At 39.1% G+C, this 25,754-nt stretch overlaps 1 protein-coding gene across 2 annotated transcripts in view; it reads right to left on the bottom strand.

Moving 5' to 3' along the window:
• Nucleotides 1–25,754, bottom strand: part of CREM (cAMP responsive element modulator) — a 477,898-nt gene that overhangs the window by 399,259 nt on the left and 52,885 nt on the right. Inside the window, exons 4-6 of one of the 2 annotated variants that reach the window (XM_049885057.1) lie at nt 6,584–6,730; nt 2,808–2,905; nt 2,530–2,672 (exon numbers count right to left, since the gene is read on the bottom strand). The exons of the other annotated variant lie outside the window; for it this stretch is intronic. Coding sequence (XP_049741014.1) covers nt 2,530–2,672; nt 2,808–2,905; nt 6,584–6,730 — 388 coding nt within the window. The remainder of the gene's footprint in view (nt 1–2,529; nt 2,673–2,807; nt 2,906–6,583; nt 6,731–25,754) is intronic. 2 annotated transcript variants of the gene reach the window in all.

Below are 25,754 nucleotides of genomic sequence, written 5' to 3'. Positions count from 1 at the left end.
GTCTTCTCAAAAGTTCAAATATAAGTATTCTTTTCTCAAATGAAAAAAAAAAATGTACACAAATGTCACTCAATGTCCTAGAAGTGTATTTTTAACACGGGCAACAGACAGCTGTGGAATCTTTTTGTGAACCAATCAAGGGCATTCTTTACCTGTAGACTGCACAGACAGAACCACCGCACCTCTCTTTAAAATAACTGCCAGGATCATACTGTATTGACCCAAATTAGGCAATCTAAGTAAGAGAGAGTCCGTGACCTCTTATGTGGCAGAGGCAAATGTCTAACTTCTAAACACATACTTTTCTAGGCCTCAACCAGAATTTCTGACTCCCCTCCACCACCCCCATCCCCGAATGAGGTTTCCTGCTGAGCCTCCGGCTGCAAGCAGGCACTGAGGACACACAGGAATGCAGGCATCCATGCCGGCCGGCCAGAGGAAAGAGTTCACTGGCTGGACTGAGACTGTCACAGCTGACTTAAGTGTCTCTGCCTGGTGTTAACAGTAGCATGTTTCTTTGCCCCCACATTTATCTGTTTTCTCCTTTTGTCCCCACACTAACCCCAGAGGTTTGGCTACTTCATATTACTCCCACTTCAAACACTAAAAACCTGAGGTATGAAAATAAAGCTTCTTGCCCCAGTATTTGAGTTCGCAGGGACCAGAACCAGAAGTCAGCTCTCTGCACTCCCAGGCCTAGGGTTCCTTCCCCACATCGTCTCCAGCTTCAACATTCTCTCAACCCACTAGGTTGTCACGATTTCCTTTTCAGTTAATAATCTAGGTAGATTAACCTGCATTATCCCCCTTCCATAGCACTGTGTAAAGGGATCACGCACGGCTTACACCAGGCCCTGGTGGTGCAGTGGTTAAGTGTTTGGCTGCTAACCAAAAAAGTTCGCAGTTTGAATCCACCATCTGCTCCTTGGAAACCCTATGGGGTGGTTCTACTCTGTCCTATAGGATCGCCATGAGTCAGTCAGAATCGCCTGGATGGCAATGGGTTCGGTTGTTGGTTTCAGCAGCATTTGGATATGCCAGAGAGAACGCTAAGATGACAGCACCTCAGATCATCTCCAAAAACTTAAGATGTCTTAGCGTTATTCCAACAGAAATCTCCAACATTTCCCCTGTCATGACACAGACAGAAAAGGATAGTATGTGTACAGCTGCTCAAGCCCAGAGCTGACCAGCCAGGAGGCTCTCGCAGCTCCAAGCCCTGCCCTGCTGTCTGGGGACTCGGCGCTCCTGTCACCTGCTGGCTGCACTGCAGAGGCACACCAGGCAGCCAACTATGACTTACAGTTCTCAGACTCCCACATATAGGCCCACGTGGCCAGACAAGAAAGCATATAAACCAGAGAAGTAATAAAAGGGAAATGACAGTAGAAACTTCAAGGCCCAGTTCTGGCAGTGGGTTGTTTCCTTTTCCTAATACTGATTTTGGGCATGTCCACTTGGCACCCTGTAGAGGCTTCCTGGTATCACGGACCCACCCAAAGAACCAGAGTTACCAAAGGAGAATTCCTTTAATAGTGCAAATCTACCACCATTACACAAAAAACTCTAAAAAACCCGACTGTGTAAGGCCTTCTGATATGTCAGAGAAGATTATAGCTTGCTTTAAGAGCTGAGTCTTAAACTCCCACTTAAGCTTTTTCCAGGTGTTATTACTTTTTAAAGGAAAGACAGAAAATACATCTGAAACACGTTATTTGGACCAACACACCATTTAGTGTCTCATGCACTCCAGCACCAAACTTGCTACACCTTTTTCTTTAACTTTCCCCGTCCTTTTTCTTTTTCTTTTTGGCTAGAGTATTTTTATGTATCAAACTTGTTCTTTATTTGGGAAAAAACAGTGCTTTAATTAGAGCAAAAAGCACAGAATTAACAATCCATTAAAATGCACAAGAATAAATGTGAATGTATCTGTTTATTTAGAGCTTTCAGTACTTAAAATTTCAAATAAAACGATCTGTTCAATTGCTATACTTTTAAAAGATATATCATTTTTCCATTCTCTGTTAAGAAAAACTGCAGCACAAATTAATACAGTAGAGAGTAATAAACACAGAATTACACGTAAAACATAATTTTAAAACACAAATGTACCTCCTTTAGATTAGTCAGCATGATATGTAATGGTTGGTTAACAACAGCCAACAAGAATCAAATACAGACATTTCTCTCTTATGACGTTCGCATGCTCCATAAAGATACAAAAAAAGGTCTAAATTTTTAATAGAGATGAATATAAACATATAAATAGGAAAAACTATCCCTTGTTTACTTTCACTCCAAATTTTTTTCTATATTCAGTAATAAAAACGTTTACTTTTAAAAGGTTTATCACAGCTGCCAATAAAATCTCTTACTTATATAACACATACTTTTCATTCTATAATACACAGTTTACGTATATTTTAAGTGGATTAATTTAGTGCCAAAACCTGAGTTGCTTCAATGTAACTACAGAAGACTTAATTAACGCTAGAACTGTACGGTATGGTATTGTAGCATACATACTGTATTGCCCAGTGCTAGTCTGATATATGCTAGTCGGTACTGCCATGGGAGCAATGTTAGGTGGCGTTCCTTCTTCCTCTGATTTTTCTTCTTCAATCTTGGGAACACCAGACACATCAGAGGAAAGTTCATTCAGTATTTTTCTAAAATAAAATGTAACAATATACATAATTGAGGTAGATAAATGAGATTTAAAACAAATACTATACTGGAAGAATATGTATGTAATTATTCTTTCTTGGAAAAATATTATAAAGTAAGAAATTTCAGTAACTTACCTATACGAGGGTCTTCGTGAAAGGATTTCTCTATGTTTATGAGAATCAATTATACCTTCTGATTCTGCAGACTCATCTGTCTCTGCAATTGTTGCTACCTATAATACAAGAGTTTCTGAAATGAATCATAAAACAGGTGATCTTCTCCCTCACTCCACCAACAGTGTAAGAGTTCAAGTGTACGGCACTAAGCCAGGTGCTGTGGAGGCTACTAAGCTACAGAATGTGGCGAACCCCCGAAAAAGGAGCTCGGAATCTTGTTTGGAAAGGCAGTAGATACATAAACATTTAAGATGTAAAACAAGTGTACGAGTGAGTGTGGACGTGAATGGTACAGATAAGAGAGTCTACAGAAACGCAAAGGAAAGAACTGCTGAGATGTCAGGTGAGGCTGCACAGGCAAAGACTGAACATAACATACCTGAGCTCTAAGATCCTAAACCTGAAAATGCCCTTACAAATCCAACAGGGAGCAAGTGAGCAGCTGACAGAGGTGGAAAAAGCCCCTTGGTTTCATAATTACATTTCACTTATCTCTTCTTCTAGTTGACTTGAGCTGGGTCTTCACATCAGGGATTAGATAGATGCAGAGAAGAAAGAATATTTATGTAAGAAACAAGTGAGTAAAGAAGCCTGGCTAAAGTTAGGATTTATATTTTAAGAGCAGGTTGGGGCTTAACGGTGGTAGATCTTGAAGGTCAAAGTAAGGAATTTCTCCTTTAAAAAAAAGATCAGCATGATTTCATTTTTCAAGTCAAATAATACTCGTAATAATAACATGATTATTGAAGAAAGTCAGAAAGCTAAAATAATAAATTTCTCCAACAGTATTACTGCACTCACCTAATGTTATCAGCCATTTAACTTTGTGAGCCTAGGATAGTTCTGAGCTTACAAGAATCACTTAATATTACAATTACATGGTAATTTGATTTGGACCAAATCAAAAGAGCTCATTAAAATACCAAAAATGCAACGACAAAAAAAAAAAAAAAAAGGGAACATACAATTTGCAAAGAAAACGGACATGGATACGTGTTCACCTACACATAGGAATGTGCAGCTCTGTTTACGGACACCCAACACGTAAAAACCTTCACACAATGAATAATAAAACTGTGGTTGCAATGAGACAATCTTACAACACCACCAAATATTTTTCACTTTATACTGTGTTTTTCACACATCTCTCATGTAATCATAACAACTTGCCTACGTGAGGCTACAACCTCAAAAAGCATCATTAATATCACACACAACTAAAATTCTGCTGAAGATGATTTAAAAACGGCTGCAGCAGTACATCCACAGGGAACTGCCAGAAATCCAGGCCGGTTTCAGAAGAGGACGTGGAACCAGGGATATCATTGCTGATGTTAGATGGATCCTGGCTGAAAGCAGAGAACACCAGAAGGATGTTTACCTGTGTTTTACTGATTATGCAAAGGCATTCGACTGTGTGGATCACAACAAATTATGGATAACATTATGAAGAATGGGAATTCCAGGACACTTAATTGTGCTTGTGTGGAACCTGTACATAGACCAAGAGACAGTCATTCAACAGAACAAGGGGATGCTGCACGGTTTAAAGTCAGGAAAGGTGTGTGTCAGGGTTGTATCCTTTCACCATACCTATTCAATCTGTACGCTAAGCAAATAATCCGAGAAGCTGGACTACATGGAGTAGGCAGTATCTGGATTGGAGGAAAACTCATTAACAACCTGCGTTATATAGATGACACAACCTTCTTTGCTGAAAGTGAAGAGGACTTGAAGCACTTACTGATAAAGATCAAAGGCTACAGCCTTCAGTATGGATTATACCTCAACATAAAAAAACAAAAATCCTTACAACCAGACAAATAAGGAGCATCATGATAAACAGAGAAAATATTGAAATTGTCAAGGATCTCATTTTACATGGACGCAGCAATCATGAAATTATACCATGTACTGCAGTGGGCAAATGTGCTGCAAAAGATCTCTTTAATGTGTTAAAAAGCAAAGATGTCAGTTTGAAGACTAAGGTGCACGTGTCCCAAGCCATGGTATTTTCAACTACCTTATATGTATGCAAAAGCTGGACAATGAATAAGGAAGACCAAACAAGAATTAATGCCTTTAAATTACGGTATTGGCAAACAATATTGAATATACCACAGACTGCCAGAAGAATGAACAAGTCTGTCTTGGAAGAAGTACAGGCAGAGCGTTCCTTAGAAGCAAGGATGGCAAGACTATATCTCGAGTGCTTTGGAAACATTATCAGGAAGGACTGACCAATCCCTGGAGGACACCATGCTTGGTAAAGTAGAGGGTCAATGAAAAAGAGGAAGGCCCTCAACAAGATGGACTGACACAGTGGCTGCAACAATGGGCTCAAACATAGCAACAACTGTGAGGATGGCACAGGACCTGCAGTGTTTCATTCTGTTGTACACAGGGTTGCTATGAGTCGGAACCAACCCAACGGCACCTAACAACATAACAATGTGAGGCAGGCCATTATTTACCCATTTTAGAGAAAACTGAAGCTCACACACAGAGATTAAGTGACTTGTCCATTGTCCAACAGGTAGGAATTTTAAGATAAGCTCCATCAGCACCTATCTCTACAAAGATAAATATTTCATTTAACAAAAATCAAAAAAGCCTACTGAATATAAAACGCTACTTTTCTCCAATATTGGCCAGGTTAAAACTACACTTCAATAAATATCCACACCCCAATAAAGGTCAGAATACAAACAGGACAGTGTGAAGACTTCCTTGTTCTATAACTAGGATCAGAAAGTCAGAAACTCATGGAATCAAGGGCTATCACAGAAAAACCAACAGCAGAACAGGAAAAGACACCTGTGACAAAAAAGAGCCAAGCTTTTAATGCCTGTAGATTTAGCACTAGAAATGTCATGTTGCAACCCTCACCCTTTTTCTGAGATAAACTGTACTCAGTCATGCAGGAAAAGGACAAGACTCATTAGGTACGCTCATCTGTTTTCCTCACAGATTTTTTTAGTCATCAACTAGGTTCAAATGTCAACATTTAAAGGATAGTAACAACCTGACCTAAAAGAGTAACAGAAATAAATTCAGTAAACAAGAAGATTAAGCTTCAAAAGACTGCATCCAAAAAATACATACTTAATCATTAACATCCACTTATGCCAAAAAGAAAAAAAGAAAGTTTTAGTGTCAAGGAATTTTAAAGATTTATGACCAACCTTGATAATAAATAATAAAACATCTCTGAATCACAACTGCAATAGTAATGATGTCTACGAAAGCTAAGCTTTAATATGAGAGGGGTACATGATGTATAAACATATGCCAGGGTGCCAACAATACCATATTATTTTCTAAGAATTACATATTTTTCATTGAAAGTAAATTGCTATCCGTCTACTAACCTGAGTATTCATGAAAACAGCACAAGAAATGCAATCTGTTTATCAAACATCGTCTCCAAAGAACCCCCAAAGTATTTTTAAACACCATTGGACAGCTTTGCTAAACCAGAGTTTGAACACAGAACCACACTTGAATAAAAAGTAAACTGTCATTTGGAAATCACTCATTCTGCCAACCAAATGGCAACTCTTAATTTAGGTTCATGTTTTTTTATCTAGCAGGGCACAGTGCTCCCGTAAATGTCTGGTAAAAATATTTAAGCATAGAAGTTACACAGAGAAAAATAGGATAAATGACAAAATTAGTAAAAGGAAAAGAGGCTCGAGGAAGTCAAAGACAAGTCATCCAGGAAGGAAGCTAACCTGAACCGTCTGTATTTGTGATGACTGAATAACCGATGGCTGTGGTGTCTGAATTACTCCCTGGACGTGTACAGTCTGGCCTGAAGGTAACTGCACTAGAGTTACAGCTGGGGAGCCTCTTCCGGTGCCTGATCCAGCTACAGAAACCTGCAAAAACGATCATCATGGAGGATTATGGCTGAGTACTTTTTAGTTGTTCTTTTGTTTTTCAGAAATACCATTCACCATTATGACCAGTCAGTTTTTCTTTTCTTTTTCCTGCTTCTGAGAAATGATAGGCGAGCTGTGGTACTTGCCATTAGGAGGTGGTTACTGCCCTAGAACAGCCCTTCTCTGATGTGACAGACATTAGAGAACCCATGCCCCTCACTTTCAGTCCCCACGCGCTTCGGGGGCTGAGAGTTCCCACGCTTCAGGGGCTGAGAATGTTCCAGGCATAAAGTTCTAAAGCAGTTAAACTACCTCACCACGACCTCATGACTACTAACAGTGTGGCCTTTTTAGGCCAGAGTATAAACTACCCTCTAACTTCTTTTTAACTTCAAGTGTACTTAAGAGAAATTGGAGACAGAACTTCAATATGCTGAATTATTTTTTAATAAATTAAACATTTGGAATGATATTTTATGCTAGATGCAAGCTGACACCTTGTCTCTCTACTGATAAATATCACAGTTACTTGTATGTCTCCATAACTACAAAAAAGGCACCACCCAAAAACCCAGTGCCCTCAAGTCGATTCACAGGCCACAAAAATTGCCATTTTTATCAGGACCTCTGATGCCTTAGCATCTCTGAGCCAAGGCAAGCTCACACCTTGGAGGTGGTATGGCCTTCTCACACTTGTCCTCTCCCCTAGTGCAAGCATCCAGAGAGAGAACCAGACCATCACTCTCCACTCCTCTGGATTCAAAGCCTGCCAAATTTTCTAATTAGTAAACAACTCTGTCCTATAGGCCAGCGTAATCTTAGAAACTTTCCCTCATGTTGCTAAATAAGGTTCACCATTCATTTCATTATGATTTCTTTGGAACAGTCAAAGGCTCTGAAAACAAAACAAGCCACTTGGAAATGAGATAAGCCACCAGTGTCTACCATGAGTGGCAGTGGAACCACAGATCTCTGAAGGAAGCCTCTGTGTGACCTCATTTTAAGGAACACCAGTGATTTCCAGTCTACTTACATGACTACTTTAAAAGAATTACTAAAATCTGGGTTTATAACAAATAATTTTAATATTTACTTATAACACCATTCCCTCAGAAAGCAAACTTCTCTGGCAATCCTCAAGTAAAAATCTTCTATCCGTGCAAGACCATGTGTTGAGCACTGTACTAGGTGCACTAGGGTACAAAGTGGGATGATAAAATCAACGCCTAAGGAACAACAGCACATTAAACACTATAGAAGTAATTGCTCAATTGTATAGGCCATAAATGTGATGGTGGTACAGAACAGAAAGATCAGAATGGGCCTGAACAATAAATGAGGCTGTGTCTGGAAGCCAGAACTTGAGCTGGCATTGATCTGAGCCTGGATAGGTTGACAGAAAGTGAGAAACTAGGACAGAGGCACCCAACATGCAGCCCAAGGGTCAAGTTCAGCCCACCTCCCCTGCAGTAATACCATCCACCTCAGGTTTCAGAGGAAAAGAAAACACTTATCCTATAATGAAGCCAGAAGACTTAACCACTACAAGTTAAAAGATATCAGGAGAATTCATTCTACCAGCGTTGCCAGCACAAAAGGCAACTCTGTGAATTACAAAAAGGTCTCTGAGGGGACCCATCACCTAAAGGCACTCCTTTCTGCATGCCACTAATTCTCTAACATTTGGTCTCAGAAGGCCTCTACATTCTTGAACATTTTTTACCTCAGAGAGCTTTTGTTTATGTGGGTTATATCCAGTAGGGTGCTGGTGAACACTCAACAACTGACTCTCAGGAAGGCAAAAGCCTGACTTGTAGCTTTCGCTGGTTTCAGTGAGGTAAATTCTCCTGCCATAGCTGATTACCAACGTGATGACACTGAACACAGAGCTGGAGAAAGAGGCAGGTAATCAGCTCTTGCAAGCCAGTACAAGTCAGCTCCAGCACCCCACTGGTTATATTTATTGGTATTCTCCGTACTAAAAACCAAACTGAGAAAATTTAAAAATATTTAGTAACTCAATTAAAAATAATAACCCATTATATGCTAACAAAAATAACATTTTATAAAAAATAATTATATTTTCAAAAAATTGATGAGAAGACTGGCCTTGTTTCATATTTTTGCAAATTTTTAGTGTCTGGCTCAACTAAAGACAGCTAGATGCTCCTATATACTTCTGCATTCAATCTGTTGCAGTAAGTTGTTTGAGTTGACGTACGTGAAGAAAAACTGGACCTTATACAGATATGCAGTTGGAAAAGGGGTGAGTATTTTAACAACTTTTCCAGAAAAATGTGGATATTCATCTTTAATACTACACCAAAACTCAACAAGTGGTAATTTTTTTTTAAGGTTAGTTGCAATGCAGAATTTGAAACCATACCGATGAACTTTCCATACTGTTGCATTATAACCCATTGGTCCTTCTTGCACTGTGAATGTATCTTTCACCCATGTAGGTTTTGTAACATTGTGGGATAGTCATTTGGAAAACAGTGGCTCACTGAGTTACGCAGATCTTGCAAATGTTGACACATTTCATGATACACTATCAGAAAATCACACAAATTAAAATCACTCTCAATCTCATTACAAAAGTCTCTAAGTACTGGGAAGCTGTCAAGCTCACAGTGGCGGATGCAGGTTTCCCAAAATTGAAAATTTTTGTTTAAAAGCTTGAATGTTATCATTGGCCATAAACACTGTCAATTGTTTTCCTTGAATATACAGGCTTACTTCGTTCATTTTTGAGTAAATGTCTTCCAAATATTCCAGTTTAAATAGCCATAGTATGACTATTACTTGTCCTTTTGAGAAAAATGAATGAGCCATGGAAAACCCCAGCTAGTTCATCCTGCCACTCAAACAACAGCAAGTGTTTCTCAAGAACACCATCCCCTTCAGTATGCAGCAGACGTGCTTTTGGTTCACGTCCCATTTCATTACACAGCTTATTAAATGACACGGACTCAAGGGCTGAGACCTAATAAAAAAAAACCCACTGCCATCGAGACCTAATAGGCTTGGTAATTTTTACTGCTTCATCAAGGATATTCTTAAGGGAAACCAGCGGTTTTTTTTACTGCCAAGTGCATGGCTGTGAAGAATACGATGACTACTAGTACAGTTCGGTGCCAATGACCTGATTTGTGCTAAGATGCCAGTAAGTTTGCCCACCCTGCCCCCCACTGCTTCTGTGCCATCAGTGCAAATGTCAATACCGTGAAAAAAAGAAAATAGCATCGTAGCATTATTACAAAAACGGCTTTGTCCCCATAAACCTGAATCTCAGGGTTCCACAGACCACACTTTGAAAATTGTTGCTCCATACTAATGCTGCCTCTGCATTCTTGTTTTACAGCAAACAGAGCAGAGTGCTGAGGAGGGCTGTGATTTCAGCTCGGCTATGGCAGCACAGAAAGGGGCCCTGGTGGTACAGTGGTTAAGGGCTTGGCTGCTAATCAAAGGTTAGTAGTTCAAACCCACCAGCTGCTCTGCTGGAGAAAGATGTGGCAGCTTGCTTCCGTAAAGGGTAAAGGTTACAGCCTGGAAAACACTATGAGGCAGTTCTACTCTGTCACGTGGGCTTGCTACAAGTGTGTGAACAGACTCAACAGCACCCAATAACAACAACAGAGATACTCTGTCAGATACCCAGTGATTCCCAGTATTTTACTATTTTTTTAATCTAGAGTAAGATATCTGAAGACAATGAACTTGAAACTACAGGGAAAAAATCAAGAATACTACAAATATTCTTACAAACCGGACCTGTGGATTGAAATGGGAGGTAGTGTTCATTCACTTCCTGTAGGGAAATGCCCTAGGTTCAAAGAAATCAGTTATTTTGAAAAACTGAAAAACAATTATAGAAAGATTGATAGTCTTTTGATAATTACGAGTCACACCTTAAGCTGCATTAACTTTCTTTAAGCACAACTCTCAGGATTTTACATTTTTAAACAATAGCTCTATCAAGCTGGCTTGTGTCCAAGAGTACCTGCTGTAGAAAGGGAGCTATACCCAACTAATACAAGTCTCCTCAGTAGCCTAGAAATATACAAATTCTGTTACTACAATGAAACATCCATGTCCAAACTGGGCAGTGCAAAAGCTCATGAGACAGCGCTTTCATTAAACTGCTGAAATAAAGGCTGAGAACGAGCACAAATGACATGCCCTACAGTTAGAATTCAGATTTAAAAAAACCCCACTGCCGTGGAGTCAATTCTGATGCATAGTGACCCTACAGGACAGAGTAGAACTGCCCCCACAGAATTCAGATATAACCTATTAAATAAACCTCTTAGATCTAAAGAACTGTCAAGATAGTCCATTTTGTCATTGATTTTGCCAAAACTGATTAAGTGACTAGCATTAAACCTACAACTACATTAGCAGAATTAACAGACCAAAACTTCACCATTATTCATTAAAAAAAAAAAAAATCACGTGTCCTCCTACCCTGGTAGATCAGGGCAATATGAAAATACGCTGCCCTTGAGGTGAGGTACAGTACAGATAGCAAAGGTGATTCGAGAATACGCATGCTGGCCCAACAGTAAAAAGTGGGTAGGAAGCACCTTTTTGTTTTCTGTAAGGTGATAAATTCAGTTTTAGACAGGCTAAGTTTAAGCAATGGTATGTAACTGTAGGGAAACCAGGTGGAAATGTTTAATAAGCAAGAAGAATTAGGGGACTGATGCTTGGATTAGACCTCAGATAGGAAACACAGATGCGAGAAATATCGAGAGCTATCTATGAAGAATATTGTAACTATTCTATTCTATTCATAATGTGCAAATGGGTTCTACAGAAGCTCTAGAAACAAACGGGTATCAATTAACTAAGAAGTCCTTCCTAAAACTGTACTCTTACAGCAAGACAAACTGACGCTTACTTGAATTGATTCAATATGCACGTTGCAGGTAAAAAGAGAAATCTTGAAGTTTTCATTCCAAAACTTCTTTTTTTAATAAGCAAAAACCAGACAGAAACAAGTCGTATTTATGAATTAACTCATTCCTTTATTCACTCAACAAACTTTTATTGGGCACCTACCCTAGGGACCAGTCTAGACAATGGGGATACCGCAGGGAACAAAAAAGTCTTTGCTGACCTAGGTCAGGAGGAGACACTAAACGGATGAAGAAACCAAAACCATAATTTAAGATGGCACCAAATTCTAGAAAGAACAATAAAGCAGCGTAAGGGATTAGCGAATGACGACGGGGGCTGCGGACATGGAAGGAGACTGCGGAAGACACACTTGTGGGAAGTCCCTCAGAGGAGGTAATGCTTGAGCAAGAGGCCTACAAGAAGAGGGAGAAAGCCCCAGGAAGATCTAGGGATACAGTCATCACATTCCAATAATCAAGTAGGCAGCTGCTCAGAAAACAAACTAAAGAAATAAGACGGATGAATTTGGTAGTTCATAATTGTCCTACCTCTATTTACAACAAATCTCTCAAAGCACGTAGCATGAATTCACAGTAGCCATAATTTACCTGTTTTTCCAGGTCCCCTGAAGAACAGTCCTCTTGGATAGGACGCCTGACACATAGACTATGCTGATGCCGCCACATCCAATAAAGCCCCCCGACAGAGCAGTTAACCTGAAGGAGTGAGGTGATGCAACTGACAGCCTTTGCAATTTAAAAAGCCCTTAACAATGACACCTAACTCTGGGAAAACCTCACAATGCTGTGACACAGCACTTGATTAGCACCTGGTAGACTACCTCCATCTGTAGCTAAGTTCCCACAGATGAGGTTTATGATGTCACAGTACAGCTACATACGTCACAGAGCTACTAGGCCTGAGTTCAAGACAGTTAACAAAGGATGAAAAAATATGTGGTGAACTCACAACATAGCAGGATGCTCTACCAAGTCTGCTGCTTGAGAAATCAAATCTCTGCATCACCTAGTCTGATGTCAAGGACGACAACGAAAATCCACTGACAATCTAGGCAAGAAGTCTGAAACCTGTCCTGATTTCTGTGTATGAAAAGAGAAGCCTCAAGCGTCTGCTTCTTCCAAAGGGGGGAAAAATGTACTATTTAAAGGATATTTCATATATTTTAAGACAGAAAACAGGAAAATAAGAATACTGTAAATGTGAACACTGAATAAAGATGTAAAATACATCACTTTAATTTTTCAAAACTCTCACTGAGCTGTGCTAATGGAATAACAAGTATCTACAAAATGGGAAAGACAGAGCTGGTTCTTACTTTAGCCGGTCTTTGGTGCCTTCCTTTCCCACTGGGTTGTTTGTTTTAAAACAATACAGTTAACAAATTACAAAATCAATGGAGTTAAATTTTACCTTGAGACTATCAATTGAAAAAAAATGTTGATAACAAAATTAGCCAAGTAAGACTAATATTTTTTATATCTACTACCTGTTATAATTCTAAACAGAATGACAGGGGGAATGTCACTGCCTCAAATCCTGTTTGACTGTGTAAGGCATAAATAAATACTCTGAAATCTATAATCAGGATAAAAGAAGAGGAACAGGGATCACTCTTTCTGGTACATACAGATAAATGGCCAAACTTTATTGCCCTTAAAAAAATTCACCTCTTCAGAGCAAAGCAAGTCTCAGACTTAAGTCACTCTTAATTAAAGGACAGAGCAGAACTGCCCCATGGGGTTTCCAAAGAGCACCTAGTGGATTCGAACTGCCATCTATGCCACGGGGGTTTCCCTTAATTGCATAACCCAAAAACCAAACCCATTGCTGTCAATTCTGACTCACAGTGACCCTACAGGGCAGAGTAGAACTGCCCCATAGGATTTTCAGGGAGTGCCTGGTGGATTCAAACTGCTGACCTTTTGGTTAGCAGCCATAGCACTTAACCACTATGCCACCAGGGTTTCCTTAATTATATAAAAATTTTTTTTTTTTTTTTTTTTTTTTTATATACGGGGGCTAAAAAAGTCTGTTTTGAAAACACTTCCAGTAAACAGTGATAATCATTTGAGGAAAAATTAAAATTAGGGGTTCTTTATCCTTTGAAAAACAATGCCCTGGTGGCGCAGTCGTTAAAAGCCCAGCGGCAACCAAAACGATGGCAGTTCACATTCACCAGCCACTCTTTGGAAACCCTATGGGGCAGTTTTACTCTGATCGATAGGGTCGCTGAGTCAGAATTGAATCGATGGCAATGGGTTTGGTTTGGGGTTTTTTAAACTAATGTTTATACAGTGAGATCTGTGAGAGCCAGAAATTGATGGGGTTGCCTTGCTTTCCAGGCCTTGCAAGTTTTCTGCCTTTGACAGGATGCAGTCTTACCACTTTCGTATCCTTCCTATTGTTAAAAAATACCTGAATTTTCATTCTGACAGGTTTTCGCCTTGCACAAGTTTCGTTAGGTTAGTATCCTAAATTTCCTATTTATATTATTTGGAGCATGATTTTACATTCTAACCAGTAAGTAATATATTTCATTTATTAACATAATACATTTTTATTGTGTTTTAGGTGAAACTGTACAGCACAAATTAGTTTCTCATTCAAAAATTTATACAGATTGTTTTGTGACATTGGTTGCAATCTTTGCAACGTGTCAACACTATCCCCCTTTTCCTTTCCACCCTGGGTTCTCCGTGTCCATTTGTCCAGTTTTCCTGTCCCTTCCTGCCTTCTTGTTTTTGTTTTTGGGCAGGTGTGCCCACTTCATCTCATATACTTGATTGTACTAAAAGCACATTCCTCACGTGTGTCACTGTTTATTTTATAGGCCTGTCTAATCTTTGGCTGAGAGGTGGACTTTGGGGATGGCTTCAGTTCTGAGTTACCAGGGTCTAATCTTTGGCTGAGAGGTGGACTTTGGGGATGGCTTCAGTTCTGAGTTACCAGGGTCTAATCTTTGGCTGAGAGGTGGACTTTGGGGATGGCTTCAGTTCTGAGTTACCAGGGTGTCTGGGAGCCATGGTCCTGGGGGTTCCTCCAGTCCCTGTCAGACCAGTAAGTCTGGTCTTTTATTGTAAATTTGAATTTTGTTCTTCATTTTTCTGCCGCTCTGTCCAAGACCATCTATTGTGATCCCTGTCAAAAATTTATATGCACTTTGATATGTACTCCTAGTTGCTCTCCCCCTAATGAGACAGCGCACTCCTTCTCTCCACCCTGTATTCCCTATGTCCATTCAGCCAGCTTCTGTCCCCCTGTGCCTTCTCATCTCCCCTCCAGACAGGAGCTGCCCACACACTCTTATGGTCTACTTGAGCCAAGAAGCTCAGTCCTCACCAGTACCAGTTTCTATCTTATAGTCTAGTCCAATCCACATCTGAAGAGTTGACTTTGGAAATGGTTCCAGTTCCATTAGTCCTTTGGACTATATTTTCCTTGTGCCTTTGGTTTTCTTCATTCTCCTTTGCTCCGAACATGATGGGACCAATAGATGTATTTTAGATGGTTGCTCACAGGCTTTTATCACCCCAGATGCTACTCTCCAAAGTCAGATGTAGAACTTTTTTATGAACTATGTTACGTCAATTGACCTAGACGTCCTCTGAGACCATGGTCCCCAGCCCTAAGCCCCAGCAATTCAATCCCTCAAGCTGTCTGGATGTGTGGCTTAGGCATCTAGTGCTGCTATAACAGAAACACCACAAGCGGATGGCTTTAACAAAGACAAGTATATTCTCTCATAGTCCAGTAGGCTAGAAGTCCAAATTCAAGGCACTGGTTCCAGGAAAAGGCTTTCTCTATTGGCTCTGGAGGAAGGTCCTTGTTACCTGTCTTCTGGTGGTCTGGGAGCATCTCAGCGCAGGAACCTCAAGTCCAAAGGACAAGTTCTGCTTCTGGTGCTGCTTTCTTGGTGGTGTGAGGTCCCCAACTCTCTGCTAGCTTCCCTTTCATCTCTTAAAGGAGATAAAAGGTGGTGCGGGCCACACCCCAGGGAAACTCCCTTTACACTGGATCAGGGATGTGACCTGGTAAGGGTGTTACAATCCCACCCTAATCCTTGTTAACATAAAATTGCAATTCCACCCTAATCCTCTCTAACATAAAATTACAACCATAAAATAGAGGATAACCACACAATATGGCGAATCATGGCCAAGCCAAATTGATACATACATTTTTGGGGGGACATAATTCAATCCATAACAACGTGTCTAGGAAGCTTCTATGACTTTGCCTTGATCAAGTTGTGCTGCCTTCCTCTATATCATATGTTGCCGTTCCCTTCACCAAAGTTACGGCTATCTACTATCCAATTAATGATTTCCCCTCTCCACACCTCCCCTCGTAACCATCAAAGATTGTTTTTTTTTTTCTGTGTGTACATCTTTTCTTGGTTTTTCATAATAGTGGTCTCATACAATATTTGTCCTTTTGTGATTGATTTATCTCACTCAGCACAATGCCCTCCAGATTCATCCATGTTGGGAGATGTTTCACGGATTCATCATTGTTCTTTATCACTGCATAGTATTCCACGGTGTGTATGTACCATAGTTTGTTCATCCATTCATCTGTTGATGGGCACTTACGGTGTTTCCGTGTTTTGAATATTGTGAATAATGCTGCAGTGAACATGGGTGTGCATATGTCTATTCGTGTGATGGCTCTTATTTCTCTAGGGTATATTCCTAGGAGTGGGACTGCTGGATCACATGGTATTTCTATTTCTAGCTTTTTAAGAAGATGCCATACGGTTTTCCATAGTGGTTCTAACATTTTATATTCCCACCACCAGTGCATAAGCATTCACATCCCCCCACAACCTCTCCAACACGTGTTATTTTCTGTTTTTCGACTAGTGCCAGAAATGTACTAGTAGCTCATTCTAGTTTTGACTTGCATTTGCAGTGCAATGGTTAATGATCACTAGCGCTTCCTCATTTGTCTGTTATCTACTTAAATTTCTTCGGTGAAGTGTCTATTCTTATCTTTTGCCTATTTTTTAGTTGGAAATTTGTCTTTTGTTCTTGAGGTGTTGAAGTATTTTGTAGATTTTAGAGATTTGACTCTTGTTGGGTATGTCATAGCCAAAATTTTTTCCAAGTCTGTAGGTTCTGTTTTTACTCTTTAGGTAAAGTCTTTTGACGAGCATAAGTGTTTAATTTTTAGGAACTCCCACTTACCTGGTTTATCTTCTGGTGTTTGTACTGTTATGGTTTGCACTCTCCTTAAGCCATGTATTAGGATCCCTAGTGCAGGACCAGGCAGTGTTTCGTTCTGTGGTACACAGAGTCGCTATGAGTCGGAATCGACTCGACGGCACCTACCAAAAGCCACCCCGGCATTGTCCCCATTTTTTCTTCCGTGATCTTTGTTGTTTTAGGTTTTATATTCAGGCCCTGGCCCATTTCGAGTTAGCTCCTGTGTGCGTTGCGACGTACGGGTCCTGCTTCATTTTTCATTCAGATGGACACTTAGTTTTATCAGCACCATTTGTTAAAAAGACTCTTTTCCCCGTTTAATGGACTTTGGTCCTTTGTCAAAGATCAGGTGGCTTTAAGTAGTGAATTTATGTCTGGGTTCTTGATTCTGTTCCGTTGGTCTGTGTGTCTGTCACTGTACCAGTACCCAGCTACCACCAGTGACCACCCTGACAGGGAACACAACAGAAAGTCCCTGACAGAGCAGGAGAAAAGTGGGACACAGAACTCAAATTCACGTAAAAAGATCAGACTGACTGAGACTGGAGGGACCCCAGAAGACATGGCCCCAGGCTCTCTGTTAACCCAGAACTTCAGACTGACTGAGACTGGAGGGACCCCAGAAGACATGGCCCCAGGCTCTCTGTTAACCCAGAACTTCAGACTGACTGAGACTGGAGGGACCCCAGAAGACATGGCCCCAGGCTCTCTGTTAACCCAGAACTTCAGACTGACTGAGACTGGAGGGACCCCAGAAGACATGGCCCCAGGCTCTCTGTTAACCCAGAACTAAAACCATTCCTGAAGCCAACTTTTCAGACAAAGATTAGACTGGACTATAAGACATAAAATGATACTTGTGAAGAATGTGCTTCTTACTTCAAGTAGATACATCAGTCTAAATGGGCAGCTCCTGTTGGGAGGCGAGGTGAGTAGGAAGAAAGGGACAGGAGCTAGTTGAATGGACACGATAAATTCAGGGTGGAAAGGAGGGGTGTGCTGCCATGTTACAGGGAGAGCAACTAGGGCCACATAAGAATGTGTGTATAAATTTTTGTATGAGAAACTAACTTGAGCTGTAAACTTTTACAAAAAGCACACACACAAAAAAAAAATACCTGGATTTAAAAAAAAAGAATGATTTTGGTATTTGGATCAGGATTGCATTACATCTATAGATTGCTTTGGGTACAACTGACATTTTCACAATGTTGAGTCTTCCTATCCATGAGCATGGTATGTTTTTCCATTTATGTAGATCTCTTTTTGTTTCCTGCAGTACTGTTTTGTACTTTTCTTTGTATAGGTCTTTTATGTCCCTGGTAGATTTATTCCTAAGTATTTTATCTTTTTAAGGCATTATTCCACTGTTATTCATAAGGTTTTCACTGGCTAATTCTTTTCAGAAGTAGACTGCCAGGTCCTTCTTCCTAGTCTATCTTAGTCTGGAAGCTCAGCTGAAACCTGTCCTCCATGGGTGACCCTGGTGGTATCTGAATTCTGGTGGCATAGCTTCCAGCATCACAACAACACACAAGCCCCCAGAGTACAACAAACTGACAAATTATGGACAACATTGTGAAGAATGGGAAATCCAGAACACTTAATTGTGCTCATGAGGAACCTGTACATAGATCAAGAGGCAGTTGTTCGGAAAGAACAAGGGGATACTTAGTGGTTTAAAGTCAGGAAAGGTGTGTGTCAGGGTTGTATTCTTTCATCATACCTATTCAATCTGTATGCTAAGCAAACAATCAGAGAAACTAGACTGTATGAAGGAGAATGGGGCATAAGTATTGGAGGAAGACTTATTAACAACCTGCATTAAGCAGATGACACAACCTTGCTTGCTGAAAGTAAAGAGAACTTGAAGCACTTACTGAAGAAAATCAAAGACCACAGCCTTCAGTATGGATTACACCTGAACATAAAACAAATATCCTCACAACTGGACCAATGAACAACATCATGATAAATGGAGAAAAGATTGAAGTTGTCAAGGATTTCATTTTACTTGGATACACAATCAACAGCCATAGAAGCAGCAGTCAAGAAATCAAACGATGCATTGCATTGGGTAATCTGCTGCAAAAGACCTCTTTTAAGTGTTGAAAAGCAAAGATGTCACCTTGAAGACTAAGGTGCACCTGACCTGAGCCATGGTATTTTCAATTGCATCATATGCATGTGAAAGCTGGACAATGAATAAGGAAGACCGAAGAAGAGTTGATGCCTTTGAATTGTGGTGTTGGTGAAGGATATTGAATGTACCATGGACTGCCAAAAGAACGAACAAATCTGTCTTGGAAGAAGTGTGGCCAGAATGCTCCTTAGAAACAAGGATGGGGAGACTGCACCTTACATACTTTGCACATGGTGTCAGGAGGGATCAGTTCCTGCAGAAGGACATCATGCTTGGTAAAGTACGGGGTCACTGGGAAAGAGGAAGGCCCTCAACAAGGTGGACTGACACAGTGGCTGCAACAATGGGCTCAAGCACAATAACAATTGTAAGGATGGTGCAGGACTGGGCAGTGTTTCGTTCTGTTGTGCATGGAACAATTCGACGGCACCTAACAACAACAACAACAAGGGATTATTATAAATGACATTGTTTTCCTGATTTCCTTTTCAAAATTCTCTTTTATGGTGTATAGGAATCCAAATGATATTTGCATGTTGATCTTGTATCCTGCTACTCTGCTGAATCTTTCTATTAGTTCCAGTAGTTTTCTTGTGGAATCTTTGGGGTTCTCTATGTATAATACCATATTATCTGGGAATAGGAACTTTATTTCTTCCTTTCCAACTTGGATGCCCTTTATTTCTTTTTATTGCCTTATTGTTCTTGCTAGGACTTCCAGCACAATGTTAAATGGGAGTGATGATAAAGGGCATCCTTGTTTTGTTCCCATTCTCAGGGGGAACACTTTCAGCCTCCCTCCGCTGAGAATGATGTTGGCTATTGGTTTTGTATAAAGCCAAAAAAAAAAACCGTTGCCATCAAGACAATTCTGACTCATAGCAAGCCTAGGACAGAGTAGAGCTGCCCTGAGCTACCCCGTAATGCTTCCAAGGAGCATCTGTTGAATTCGAACTGCCAACTTTTTGGTTAGCAGCTGTAGCACTTAATTACTATGCCACTGGGGTTTCCTGGTTTTGTATAGATGCCCTTTATTATGTTGAGGAATTTCCCTTCTATTCCTATTTTACTGAGAGTTTTTATTAGGAATGGGTGTTAGACTTTATTAAATGCCTTTCTGCGTCGATTGAGATCATCATGTGGTTCTTTTCTTTTGTTCTTTTTATATGGTGGATTATGTTGACTGATTTTCTAATGTTGAACCATCCTTGCACACCTGGTATGCATATCTTGGTTGTGGTATATTATTTTTTTGATACGATGCTAAATTCTATTGGCTAGAATTTTGTTGAAAATTCCACATCTATATTCATGAGAAACATTGGTAATTTTCTTCTTTTGCAGTGCCTTTGCTTGGCTTTGGTATCAGGGTTATGCTGGCTTCATAGAATGAATTAGGAAGTATTCCTTCCTTTTCTAAGCTCTGAAATAGTTTGAGTAGTGCTGGTGTGAGCTCTGAATGTTTGGTAGAATTCTCCAGTCCAACTGTGCAGGCCAGGACTTTTTGTTGTTGTTGTTGGAAGTTTTTTTTATTACCTCTTCTCTCTCTTCTCGTTATGGGTCCCTTCAGATTTTCTGTCTCAGCTTGTGGTAGTTTAGGTAGATGATGTGTTTCTAGGAATTTGTCCATTTCTTCTAGGTTCTCAAATTTGCTGGAATACAATTTTTCATAGTGATTCTTTTTATTTTGGTTGTTTGTTTTGTAACGTCCCCCATCTCACTTCTTATTTGGGCTATTTCCTTGCCTGTTTTTCTTTTATTAATTTGGCCAATGGTTTGTCAATTTTGTTGATCTTTTCAAAGAACTAACTTTTGGTCTTGTTGATTGTTTCTACTGTTTTCCTGTTCTCTATTTATTTCTGCTCTAATCTTTATTATTTCCTTTCTTCTGCAGGCTGTGGGCTTCTTTTGCTGTTCTCCTTCTATTTGTTCGAGTTGTAGGGGTAACACTTTGATTTCTGCCTGTTCTCCTTTTTTGATGTGTGTGTTTATTGCTGTAAATTGACCTCAGAGCATTGCCTTTGCTGTGTCCTAAAGGTTTGAGTATGATATGTTGTCATTCTCATTTAATGCTAAGAACTTTTTTAATTCCTTTTTTGATTTCTTCAGTTACCCAGTTGTTTTTAAGCAAGGTGTTATTCAGCTTCCATGTATTTGATTTTTTTTCCCTTGTTCTTCCTGTTACTGATTTCTACTTTTATGGTGTTGTGATCAGAGAGGATGCCTGTATTATTTTGATGTTTTAGATTTTATTGAGGATTGTTTTATGGCCTAAAACATGGTCTATTCTACAGAATGTTCCATGTGTATTGGAATAGAATGTATACTTTGCTGCTATTGAGTGTTCTATATATGTCTACAAGGTCATGTTGGTGAATTTTGGCCTTTAGATCTTATGTATCTGTGTTGAGTTTCTTTCTAGATGTTCTGTCCTTTACTGAGAATGGTGTGTCGAAGTCTCTTACTATTATTGTGGAACTATTTCTCTTTTGTTTTATGTATTTTGGAGCCCTGTCATTCAGTATGAACATAATACATTTTAAAAGTACTATGGCAATGTACACAATCTTTTCAGAAGTCAAAACTCTTTTAGATTCAAGACTTTTAAAAATTAACCTTGTATTTGGTTTCAATAAGACTGAAAGTGAATGCTTGCTACATGTATTTCAAAATAATAAATGTACATGTAGAAACTGCAGTCAGACCCTGAGCTAGAAACGGCAGACAGAAAGGCAAGCACAGTGGGTACGAACGCTGCTCTTAACGATACAGGTCATTTCGAACAGTGAATAGGAGATTTACACACCGAACACCAGAAACCACTGAGCGAACGCCTGAACGTCACTGAACATCCAAAACTTCACATTAATCTCTGTTTCTGACCTACATCACTCTTTATGGAACTTCTACGAAGCAGTTAATTTATTTGAATTATTCTATCACATTCCTATCAATCACTTGGTATAAACTCTAAACAGCGTTGACTCAGCAAAAACCACCTTAAAAAAATTGTAGTAACTGTTGTCCCAAATTTGGTGATTATTAACTGGCTTCTCTCCAGGAAAAAAAAAATTTCAACAAAATTGATTTTATTAAATGACAAAGGGACTTGTTTCATCCTCTTAATAAGATATAATTCTAAAGCTCTGGATACTCTCATACTCCTGGCCCCAGTATCACATTTCAACAGATAGAATGGTTATTAATACCAGGAATTATAAGGAAGCAATTATGAATGCATTTAATGGACACTTAAATTTTATATGTTCTTCACACACCCTAGTTCAGAGGTGAATTGAGGTCTAACTATGAAACTATCTTATCTGCCATTGAATAATCAAGTAGCATTATACAGTGTGTGTATATATATATGTATGTGTGTGTATAAAAGTATATAGTACTTTATATATATAGCATATACACACATACATATACATGCTGTACTATACAGTAACTATATACACATATATATAGCATATATTTATATTTACTATTTGCTAGCTGGAGCCTTCGTGGCATAGTGGTTAAGAGCTTGGCTATTAACTAAAAGGTCAGCAGTTTGAATCCACCAGCTGCTCCTTGGAAACCCTATGGGGCAGTCCTAGTCTGTCCTATAGGGTTGCTACAAGTTGGAATCAACTCGAAGGCAACGGTTTTTTTTATTTTTTTTTAAGTATGGGTTTGCCTAGAAATTGTCTGGTTCAACACTGAGTACCTGTGTATTACAGTTAAGAAGTGGTAGAGTGTTCAATGAAATCTAAACCCAGATTGCCTAGATTCAATGAACACAGTTTCTTCCTCACTGCGTTGTTATGAGGACTGAGTTAATGTGTGTGAACCACTTAGAACAGTGCCTGGCACATAACAAGTATGCAGTAAATACTCACTTTTGTTATTTTATTATTATTACAATTTATTTAAATAATTTTGGTCAAGAAATGTAAAGCTTAAATAATGTACCTGTATTAACCCTTTGATTTGAAAGTGTTAAAATTTGAAAGAAAAATTCTTCCCCAAAATTGATGTGGGAAAAGGAGTAGGACCCAAGGATCTATATTAAAGTTAAAATCTGAATCAGTAACAAAACATGGCCAGATCAAATTGCATTCTTAATTGCCCCCTCCCTCTTTGGTTCATAAAGAAACCCTGGTAGCATAGTGGTTAAGTGCTATATAGCTGCTAACCCAAAGCTCAACAGTTTGAATCCACCAGGCGCTCCTTGGAAACTGGGGCGGTTTTACTCTGTCCTTTAGGGTCACTATGAGTCAGAACTGACTCGATGGCAACAGGTTTTTTGGTTTCGGTTCATAAACAGACAAATCTAAGAATTTAGTTCCTAAGAAACATTACAATGAAATTTGGTCTTACTATGAAATGTAAAATCCAGTAATAAATTGTATTTTAGATTTTCACAACCAAAATGTCACAAAGGAACTTCTGCAATGCTCTAAAATATCTAAAAGAAATCCAAACTACCAAAATTTAGAAGCATAAAACACAGAATTTTAAATCAGTTCATGGCATCCTATCAGGAGGACTTTGCTTATAAAACCATAAATTAGATGTTCTTCTCTATAGCCTCTGTAGGCCTATCAAGCACAGTAAGCAGATTCCTGCTACTTCAGAATGAATATCTAAGTATGACATATTTTTAAACCAGCATAAGCAACTTCATCTTACAGCCTAATGCTACCATTTTAACATGAGACAGGTTACTAAAATGATGAAAAGTAAACATTTATTGTGCCAAGCCCTGTGCTTTGTACTTTAAAAAAAATCATCTCATTTTATCTACAAAGTTAATATTTTCAATTTTTTAGATAAAGAAAGTGAAGAGGAAAGAATTCAGTCTTAGAACTTAAAACTACACATAAAAATTAAGAAAATAATTTTGTGTCACTAGTATTAAAATATAATACTAAAAATAGTACTTCACACCCCTACTTTTAAGTAAACAAACTAAATTTGATTCAGATTGAGTGTGCATGTATATAAATTAGGGCTCTTTTTCCTTAAACTAAGTAGAAAAGGTCAAACTAACTAAAACGCTCTAAGGACAAAAGATCTGGAAGAGTAATTGACATTGGCAATACTGACCACAACATATTAACATACGTAATACTGAATACATACCCCTTATTTTTAAAAAGAGTATTACCTAATGAAATAAAAGAGGTCTGCTTCTTCATGGAGCACACATTTAAGGCAAGGGATTCCCTAAACAATTTCTGCTTGCGTCATGTACATCTGATGGTTCCTCTACGTAAGACGTCCTATAACATAAACAGCTTTTCTTTCTCGCCCATACCTTCTGGCAAACCACTCTCTGACAGCACTTGGAAAATTCACATTTCTGAAGAGCACTCTTAAACCTCGAACAGTTTGGGATTTACAAAGGTCTGAGTAACACAAAATAAAGTAAGGCAAAAAAATAATTTCTGAATCTATTTGAAGAAGAAACTACAAAAATTAATGTTTCCTTTTTCAAATTTCAGTGCAAGCCTTTTTTTTTTTTTAAAAAAAATACTCTTTACAAAAGAAAAAAACAGAGAAGGGTAAACGAATAATTGTGTTTACACTCTTATTTTTACATTATAAACTAAAACTAAGACAAACTTGAATATTAAACAAAAACATTAACAAACCTCACAGAAAATCATTACAAATGATAGGAAAATCTTTAACAATCTCTTAAATACTAAAACAAATTTGTACGCACTTGTCTTAGGCTGGGTTCTCTAGAGAAGTGTATAAATATACAAACAGAGAGAATTATATCAAGGAAATAGCTCACATGGTTGCAGAGGGTGGAAAGTCCCAAGTCTGCAGGTCAGACCGGAGGCTTCTCCTGACTCATGTAGCTGCAGTGGCAGGTGAACTGAAGGTCAGCAGGTCATGCAGCAGGCCTCTGGCACACAGGCTGCAAAGACTGACAATTCCCAAGATCAACAGGTAAGATTCTAGCTTAAGTCCCAAGAACCTGAGGTCAGATGAACAGGAGCCAGCTGCAGGATCCAGGGCAAGCAAAAGCCAGCGAGCTTTGCCAGAAAGTCCACCTATATTGCATGCAAACCACACTCCCAAGGAAACTCCCTTTCAACTAATTGGCTGATCATAACAGATCTCACCATGGAGGTGATTAGAATTATATCGGATCTATTATGGAGGTAATTACATCATTACATAGCTGCCAAACTACATCATAACTGCCAAATTATCGAGAATCATAGCCTAGCCAAGGTGACATACAACCTTAACCGTCACAGTCCATCACTTGTCAACTTAGAACCCATACACATCTCTAAATATAGACAATTATAGTCATATTTGCACCTAACATGATACATCTAACACATGTATAATCAAAAATACACTAGCCTTGTTTACATCTTATATTTTATAAGGAAAACAAAAATATTTGATGTACACATACAATGAAAAAAATACTCATAACAATTACATTCCTCATTTCTACAACTGCTCACATGATTGTAACTGGTATTTAGAGCTACCTTCTTGCACCACCTGCTCCGTATTCCCTTTACCCACAGCAAGCACCTCAGCTGGTCGTGGTTCTTTGCCCGGTGTGTGTGTGACTCAAACCTTCATTCCTCAAGAGTCTGGGCCATTAGTAATGTTGGATTGGGTTGCTGTAGTTTTCCATTGACTTTAATCAAACGGCATGGTAGTACTAAGAGACATCCTGAGGGATCTCCTGTATCCCAGACATGTTCTTCTTTACCTCTACTAT

The sequence above is a fragment of the Elephas maximus genome, chromosome 4, assembly GCF_024166365.1.
Source record: "Elephas maximus indicus isolate mEleMax1 chromosome 4, mEleMax1 primary haplotype, whole genome shotgun sequence".
NCBI lineage: Eukaryota > Metazoa > Chordata > Mammalia > Proboscidea > Elephantidae > Elephas > Elephas maximus.
Note: the sequence above shows the minus strand (reverse complement) of the source record. Positions and strands in the feature narration are given on the sequence as shown.